Source organism: Microtus ochrogaster, chromosome 7, assembly GCF_000317375.1.
Source record: "Microtus ochrogaster isolate Prairie Vole_2 chromosome 7, MicOch1.0, whole genome shotgun sequence".
Taxonomy (NCBI): Eukaryota; Metazoa; Chordata; class Mammalia; order Rodentia; family Cricetidae; genus Microtus; species Microtus ochrogaster.
In genome coordinates this window covers 29,268,694-29,278,046 of record NC_022014.1, presented here as the reverse complement: position 1 = coordinate 29,278,046, position 9,353 = coordinate 29,268,694, and the positions used below count along the sequence as shown (strand labels likewise).

General features: G+C 44.8%; 1 protein-coding gene across 1 annotated transcript in view; it reads right to left on the bottom strand.

The window, feature by feature from the left end:
* Nucleotides 1-9,353, bottom strand: part of Dnah2 (dynein axonemal heavy chain 2) — a 131,251-nt gene that overhangs the window by 93,900 nt on the left and 27,998 nt on the right. Inside the window, exons 13-14 of the mRNA XM_026780620.1 lie at nucleotides 8,956-9,138; nucleotides 8,001-8,215 (exon numbers count right to left, since the gene is read on the bottom strand). Coding sequence (XP_026636421.1) covers nucleotides 8,001-8,215; nucleotides 8,956-9,138 — 398 coding nt within the window. The remainder of the gene's footprint in view (nucleotides 1-8,000; nucleotides 8,216-8,955; nucleotides 9,139-9,353) is intronic.

The window sequence follows — 9,353 nt, the reverse complement described above, 5'->3', positions numbered from 1 at the left end:
AGGAAGAGGACCACCCCAGAAAGAGGACAACCCCAGGAAGATGAGGTTCACCCCAGGAAGAGGACCACCCCAGGAAGAGGACAACCCCAGGAAGAAGAGGGATACCCCAGGAAGAACAGCACACAGGAGGACGGCACACAGGAGGACAGTACGGAAGAGCACTACCCACACCCACAATGTACTGCATGCATGCTCTCCCACCCCCTCACTTTCTGACGTCCTACCCATTACTAACTCCTTTTGATTTTTATAAAGCAAAACTCAGAATTCAGTTGTCCCCCAAAACTATGTAACTCCAATGCCATGATAAATGGCATTATTTATATCTGAAACTAGAAGACATTCCATCTAAAGGGCTAGAGCCCCAGTTGTCATGGCGACATTTTTCTGGAGTTTCAAGACAGGCCAGCAAAGCCCTTTCTTCTTCTTTTTTTTTTCTTTTCTTTCTTTTCTTTTTTTTTTAAAGACAGGGTCCTACTATGTAGCTCTGGTTGTTATGGAACTCACTGTGTAGACCAGGCTGGCCTTGAATTCACAGAAATCTGCCCACCTCTGCCTCACCAGTGCTGGGATTAAAGGCGTGCGCTGCCACCACCAGGTCAGAAATCCTTATAAAGACACCTAAAATTTTTACACCGTCACCAACTCTTATTGGATAAACCCCTGAGGATGTGACTTCTAGACTCCCAGTGTCCCCTCCCCGGAGATAACAGCAGCAAGGAGACGTGCTTTGTGTAGCTATTTGCTCAGCTGAGTGTGAGAGTAAAAAATATTCTTAGGGCAGGAGAGAGAGCTCAGTGGTCAAGAGCACCGGCTGCTCTGCCAGCAAACCCAGATTTGATTCCCAGCACCCACATAGCCACTAGCAACCGCCTGTAGCTCCAGTTTCAGGGAATCCAGTACTTCCTTCTGGCCTCAGGCACATACAAACACTTATACACATAAAATAATAATAATTTAAAAATTAATGTTCAAAAAAATTAATGTTCAAATACATTTTAAGCTAAGATATTTATAAAAAGAGATGCAGGGTCAGTCAACTCAAATGGTCAGAGGCGCAGTGCATTGTGGTAGGCTGATGAGTTCTTTCTGGACTGGGCTGCCCTTTTGCTCAGATGTGTGTGCACACCTGGATAAGGTTCACAGACACACACAGACACACACAGACACACACAGAGACATGCCATTTGACATACTTGCTTCCTACTGGCATCCAGAAGAGGCAACCGCAAAGGGTAATCTCCTTTTCATTTTTGTAAAAAGATTTATGTATTTATTGTATATACAGTGTTCTGTCTGCATGTACGCCTGCAGGTCAGAAGAGGGCACCAGATCTCACTATGGATGGTTGTAAGCCACCATATGGGTGTTGGGAGAGCTTTTAAACTCTGAGTCATCTTTCCAGCCAAGTATTCTCTTTTTTTAAACTAAAATGTTCTTAACTTCGAGAAATATTGGCTGAGACCCATGGAAAATCTTAGGGTACTCTGCCTCTAAGAAGTCAGAGTAACCTGTACGGTGTCAATGGCATGAATTTTGTTTGAAAACAGTGTTTTTTTTCAGGCAGAGTCCCATGAAGCCCCAGCTAGTCTGGAACATACTAGAGAGCCAAAGATGACCTCGAATTCTAATCCTCTTTCTAAGAGCTAGGATTTTTAGTGTGCCCTACCAGCACTAGGTGAAAACTGGTTTTTTAATAGAAATAAAATAATTAGTTATGTACTTTCTCCTTGAATGTCTGGCTCTTATACCTTGAAATTAAGTAAAGACTGTAATTATTGAAGATGTATTTTTAGATAATTTTACTCAAGGTATACGATTTATTAATTTGATGTCAGCTATGAGGTAATCTGTCGTTCATTTACATTTTGGGGGTGAACCCAAGATTTTCTAGTAAAAATTGTAATCAGATAGACATTGTCATGGAGGAAAAGAACAATGATAGTTAAAGCAAAATAAGATATAGGAGATTTTATATGTATATTAAAAATGGCTTGTGAGCAAAAAGCAAGATTTAATTTGAAGAGAGAGTGCTATTTTTGGACAGAGATATTTAACATCATAAAGATTTCATTCTCTAAACTTAACCCATAAATGTAGCCCAATACATACTCTAATAAAAAGAGGAATGCGACTATTTTAGGAACTAAAAAAATTGTTTAAAAAATTCTTATGCAAAATACTTTTAAAGAAAGCCAGCAATTTTTTTTTTAAGAGGGTAATGAGGACAATAATTAAAACAATTTGGTTCTCACACATGACTGAGTCAGAAGAGCGAATCCAAAACAGCGCTTTGCTGGGAGATTTCTTCATTATAAAGATAGCAACTCAATAATGTTGGGGTGTAGCTGGAGGTAGCATGCTTGCCTAGCATACACACAGCCCTGAGTTTGATCTCCAGCAGTGCAGAAAAATAAATAAACTAACAAGATCAGGTCGACTTGCTTGCAGTGTATTTAAAAAACAGAAAACACAAGTTGACTCTATAATTTTCCTTACGCCACAGTAACTGCAAATGGATTTAAGGCCTAAGAATAGAGGACAGAATCAAGCAACCTGGTGTGGACAATTCTAACCCAGCACTTGTGAGGTACAGGCAGGAGAGTCAGGACATCAGGGCCGTCCTCACAGCGAATTCAAGGCTGGCCTGGGCACAGAAGGTGCCGTCACAAAACTTTGCGCGCACACACATATATCTGTTCCACAGTCAAGCATTGATACAAAAAAATAATGTCACATCTTAAACTTTCCAGAGAATTCTACTTTCACCTTAAAAGGAGAATAACTTAAAGAATAAAATTATATCCAAATGTTTAATTCTTTGTGATACGTGTTTTAAGATACTGTGGAAGCTGAAGTCCTATTTCCTTTCCGTTTCTGTAAACACGAAAAATCTCCATAACATAGGTATTATTAAATACAAACAAACCCGGGCTCGCCAGACATTTGATGACTGTCTTTGAAGCAGGAGATAAAGGCCAGAGTCAGGGAAAATTGTTTTCAACCTAGAATTACAACCCTAGGCAAACGCACAAACATGAAGGGAGAAATTGGCTGTTGCCAATCATGCAGGAACTTAAAAAACCTTAACTTCCATACATCATTTCTTGGAAAACTACCAAAGGATGCATGGTACCAAAACAAAGCCATAAACCAACGAAGGAAGTCAGAGGAACTGAATAATAAATAAATAATAAGAAGGCTAAGGTGTAGCTCAGTGGTAGAGCACTTGCCTCTCAGGCACAAGGTCTTGGGTTTAATCCTCAGCATTGAAGAAGAAATTAAAAATTCCAACAAATAAAAAAGAAACTCAAGGAGGTTCCGAAAGACTGTTCTGAAGCAGACCCGAGGCAACGCCTTGAGGAAGCAGCTTGAGAAACTGCGAGCCCCATGGCATACATGGCACAGGGAGGGCAGGGGGAGATACCGCTGAAGGCATTTTATTAGTTGGTTTGTAGAAATGATGACAAATGAACAGTGTGATATCAAAAATAAATATTAATTATTAATTCCAAAAAGACAAAATATCATGCAAGGAAGGAAAGAGCCACCTCAGGCCCCCCATCCAGGTCAACAGTTTCCATGCCTCAGATGGATGCCCAAAACCCTGGATGGTATTAAGCCACGGGCAATACTTTTTTCTTATAAATCCATACCTATGAGAAGTTCAATTTAAGAATTAGGTGCAGCCAGGCTCGGGGGCACATGACTGCAATCTCAACACTAAGGAGGCTGAGGCAGGAGGATTGCCACAAAATTCTAAGCCAGCCTAGGCTCCAGAGTGAGAGAATGTCTCAAAAGGAGGGGGGAATTAAACATAGTATTAAACATAGGAAGAGATCAACAGAATAATTATGACAATATACTGTTGTAAAAGCTAAGAGTAGATTCTGTCTCTTTTGAAGAGTCACAACAGATAGGTGTAGTTCTGCCCACGGTGGAGGAGGAGCTACGTAGCACCATGAAATGATTCAGCAGCTAGCAACATAGCCATCAACAATGAAAATCCATCGCAGCAAGAATTGTCCCAGCTATGTGCGGGGCGGAGGGCTTGACCGGGACATCTCTGGTAGTCTAAGTATATTCTCCTATGTTTTCACACTGAAGCGGTTGAAATTTGTCTTTATCGTAAACATCAGGACAAGCTCATTGGGGCAAGTATACTGCCAAACAACACACCAAACTAGCTCTTTGTGTTTCTTTCTCATCTTGACAGAATTTTAAAAAATAACTTGAAGGTAAATTATCAAATTTTGTCAGTCAGCAGGATGAAATTGGACAACTCCTGAGATTGCTCTAATGAGCCTATTTTAAAAAATAAAATTAAAAATAATCTTTAGAATGATGTTTGCCTTGGCAGAATTTTGTCAACAAATTTCAAGAGCACCAATTTTATTTTACTGACAAGCAAAACCTTTTTCAAAATCCATTTGGGGGATTACCTTTCTTTAAAAAAAAAAAACTATTTTATAATGTATTCATTCCCAAACATGTAATAGACGTACGTGGCCAAGTGAGGCCAGCTGAGGGTGGTGCTGATAGAGCAGAAGGAACAGACATAGTGAGAATGGGAAGGGGGAGGAGAGAGACACATGAGGCACAAAAACAGTAGGCAGGCGCCCTGTCCAGTTCAGGGCTGGGGAAGTCCCTCCCTGCTACCCACAGGGTGATAGCACAGCCCTTTCAACAGGGCACAGAGGACATCTGGAATGCGTCTGCCAACGTGCAATCTCTGAAGCTTGCCTGGCCATAAAATGTGATAAAAGCCCATTTGGGTTTCGGTGTTTAAATATTTGGAATATAAGGTGGGAAAGGCCCTTGTAGGGTCACATGAATGCTATTAGGGCCTGGAAGGCTCCCAGGACTGACAGGTAACTTGAGGACTGTCGGGGACGTCTCAGAAGAAGGCTTATCTCAAGGTTGGAACCAGACCTTAGCGTGAAGGATAAGCCCGAGAAAGCTATCTCTACTCCTGGGGGTGCTAATAAGTTTAGGAGCCGAAACTGTCTCCAGTTTCTTTATGGGTTTAATCAGCTCAGACTTTTCTTTCTTATCTATTATTTACTGAGTTGAGGCAATTTTATCCTAAAATCACAAAATGTATTGTGAGGTCCTTATATTTCTCTAAAAAAACTACTGCCAAAGGACAGAAGAGACTTCTTCTGTTTGGAAGAAATGCTTAGCTGTTGTCTGGGTTTCAGATAAATCTAGGTCATAAATAATGTCCCAAGGTTTGTTTCTGTTCTGTGTGTGCGTGTGTGTGAAACACGCTATACAGAGAATGGAAAAAGCATTTCCAATGGGGTCAGGGAGATGGCTCAGCTGTAAAGGCCCTTGCCACCAAAGCTACCACAGAGTTCGAACCCTGGGACCCACAGGACAGAGGAGAGCTGTCCTCCGACCCCCACACAAGCTCCACATACAGACAAACAGCTGTCCCCTGCAGACGGTTCCAGCAGGCATTTATCCTCACCACGTGGGCACCTCATCATTCTAGAAGGTGAGCACTGGGGAGGGATGGAACTGACTTCACAATTTGGGACTAATTCTCTGATACAAAACAACTTAAAACGGGAAAAGTTTGGGATTGGAATTAATCCTTTGTTTTGATTTGTTTGTTTTTTTTTAAAGTTTTGGTGGCATTCTGAATGCAATTTTTCAGATTTATAGATTTATTTCATGTGTGTGTCAGAGGACAACTTGTGGGAGTCAGCCCTCTCTGTCCATAACTCGGGCTCAAGAGATGGAGCTGTGAGCCCCACGCTGGCAGCAGTACCTTTAGATTCAAGCCACCTCCCTGGCCCCACGCTCCCATACAAATAGTGGCCAAGTGTACCCATGACTGTCCATTAGGGAGACTCCCTAGCAGAGAACCTTTGAGGATGTCCAGCCTAACAGAGACTACATCTTGTAATTCAGCCCTATTGGGTGCCTGCAAATGTTATAACCAATTACAACTGTTTTGTCTATAATAAATATGTAACTAGTTATAAATCGGTTTATATAGTATATAGATAACCAGTTATAACATTGACCTAATATTCCTTCTCTTCAGAATCTCAAATCAATTTAAGAGGCAATCTAGGGGCTGGAGAGATTGCCTGCTCTTCCAAAGGTCCTGAGTTCAATTCCCAGCAACCACATGTGGCTCACAACCATCTGTAATGATGTCTGGTGCCCTCTTCTGACCTGTAGACATACACACAGAGACAATATTGTATACATAATAAATAAATAAATAAATAAATAAATATTTTAAAAAAGAGGCAATCTAAAACTTTAAGTGTCTTTTGGGAGGGGTGGTGGTAGTTGAGACAGGACCTTGCTGTATGACTTGCCCGGCCTGGAACTCCCTATGTGGACCGTGCCCACCTCTGCCCCCCGGGTGCTGGGATTAGGGCATATACTGCTAGGCCAGGCAAGGGTTATCTACTTTATGTGTGCGAGTGTTTTGCCTGAGTGTATATATGCACATCATGTGAGTGCCTGGTACCAAGAGAGATCAGAAGAGGGTGTCAGATCCCTTGGAACTAGAGTTACAGATAGTTGTGAGCTACCATGTGGTGGGTGCTGGGAACCAAACCCAGGTCCTCGGCTGAGCCATAACTCCAGCCATAAGAGGCAATCTTTATGGCTCTTTTTGTCTCTACCTCGTGACACAGCTACAAAATCAAGAACCTCACCAGCACCTATTGCTGGCCAAACACTTATCCCAAACCTCTGTCTTCCTCCTCACGCTGTGCTCTCTCACGGCTCTTCATCTGTGTGGCTTCTAGTGTTCCCGTTCCCCCAGCTAATGCCCGACCACTTTCCTTTCTGTGCATCAATTGCCCCTCCCTGGTCAGACCCCTCCAGTTGTCCTGCCTGTCCCTGGACCTCCATCTCCCTTCTGCATTTTTGTCCATCAAATATGGATGTTATGAGCCAAAGCCAACACCAGAATGACAGCCTAGGAGTTCAGGAGTTGACGTTCACCACAGGACACGGTGACGGCAAGACATGGCCCAGCCCATCAAACTGAATCTGTCTCCCGGTTAGGAGAAAGCTGGCACCGCAGAAGGTTCAGTCTCTGAAGACAGACGCCTCACAGCCCGTGGGTAGAACTGTCGGCTGACAGAACGGCAGGGTAACCTCTTGGGGACAGGGACTCTTGACACTTTATACACCCAGTGCCTGCCTCAGTTCCCAGCGCATGCACAGTGCTTAGCTTGTCTGACTAGGAGATCTCAGAGTGTTTTGTTTTGTTTTGTTTTTGAGTGCAGCCCACGCTGGCCTTCAACTCAAGACTCTCCTGCCTTAGCATCCTGTACTGGGGTTGAGCCATCACACCCGGTGTGAACTCACTGTATATTCTTAATAATTAATGAACTGGTTACCTTTTAAAAAATGAAGGGAGAGAGGACGATCTTAGGAAAACCCAGACTAGGGATCAAGGTTTAGACGATTTAGCTGGGCTGTCACAGCCATCTAGTGGCCGAACAGTGACATCACTAGCTTAGTGCGTTAGTGAAGTGTTAAAACCATGGTTTTAACAATTGTCTATTTGCTTACTTTAAGTAAACTGTAAAGACAGACTTTTTTCCCAGTACTGAGAACTGAACCCAAGACCTCAGTCCCAACCTAGGTAAACTAAATTAAGGAGTGATAGCACATCTTTACTCCTAGCACTTGGGAGGCAGAGGCAGGTAGGTCTTTGAGTTCAAAGCCACCCTGGTATATAAAGCAAGTTCCAGGACAGCCAGTGCTAGGCCAAGAAACCCTGTCTCAGGGGGAAAAGAAGAAGCTGAGTGTCGGGGAGTCCATCTGTAAACCCAGCACCATGCTGAGGTCAAACGATCACAGTGCAAAGTCACACTGAACTACACAAGAAAAATAAAGCCAGACAGCAGAAAAGATACGGACGGGGAGGGGACACAAGGGAGGAGTTAAGTCCTTGGGAGACTGCAAGAAGATTGGCACCAAGGACAAACAGAAGGTGCTGGGGGAGGGGGGTCCTGTACTTGTCAAAGTTGACATCCAGCATGCCCGCCTTCTCCTGGCTAATTCGTAAGAGTGGCATGTCCAGCCGTCGAATGCAGTCCTTGTCCAGAGTTGCTGTCCACTCCTGGAAGGTTTTCCGTACCAGCTCATCGATGGCTTGAACCATCTGCTGATAGGTGTGGACGCTTTCCTCTCCAGTCCCAATGTGGGGCAGGAAATGGGCACCAGCCAGGCACTGAGGGAGGGAGAGTGGAGCCGTTTATCCAGACCTGCAGTGGGCATGCGCACACGCACGCGAGCGGACACACGCACACACGCACACCCTCGGCCCCAGAAAGGAGACCGAGGCTGGTGAGCTAGAGGAGGGACTGCACCAGGGAGGGAGGAAGTAAAGCCCTCTGAGAGTAGAGGACAGTCCCAAAGAACAGGGCAGGCAAGGGACGATCAGAGACGGGGACCTGAGGGTTTGTTCCTCCACTCTCTCTCAGAGTCAATCAGGTGATGGCAGGTAAAGAGTCAAACAGCTTTCCATGCCCCAACACCCCTCTGCCCACCCCCACCCCCCGGAACTAGGTGGATTCTGTCAGCCTGCTAGGATTACGAGCATATTCCACCATGCCTAACACAAAAATTGTTGTTGTTGTTGTTGTTGTTGTTGTTTTTAAAGTCCTTCCCTCATCCTTGTTCCGTTATCCCTGTTCTTCCAGAGGAAGCAGGCTCTTGCTGCCCAGGTCTCTGGGTCACCAGGTTTGTCCCTAATCTGTTACTCTAACTTCCCAGATGCTAAGATGACCTTTGTTCCACAAGCCACTCCTGCCACCTCTGCCAACCAAACCATGGCTGCCCCTCCCCTCCTCCCACCTAGTCTCTGGACATAAATCCTAAGGACCCTGTTGGGACTCAGCACCCCTCAGGCTATACAGCCACCACACTCGGGCCGCAGCACTGAAGAAAGTTAGAAGGGCTGACACTCACATTCATGACTCGGTCGATGCGGCGCCGCAGAATCCGCACCCAGTGGGCCTGTCCAGAATACTGAGCCATGTACGGCTCCAGGTACGGCCACTTCTTGTTCAGCTCGCGGTTCACCAGGGCTAACTCGCTATTGAACAGCATATAGAGGTCAACGGCCTTCTTCTCATAGGTCCGCATGATGGCCTGAGGGACAAGATGACACGCTCCATGCTAGTGGGTCCCCTCCATCTCCCCTGACAGCCACACACAGTGGCCGCATTCTTCAGAGGAATGGATGTCACAGAAGCAGAAGGTGGAGCAGAAGAAAAATCAGCAACCAAGCAAGAGGGGAAGGACATGGAGGGACTAAGGGCAAGGGATGGGCCTCTGAGGCAGGGGTGGATGGGCCTCTGAGGCAG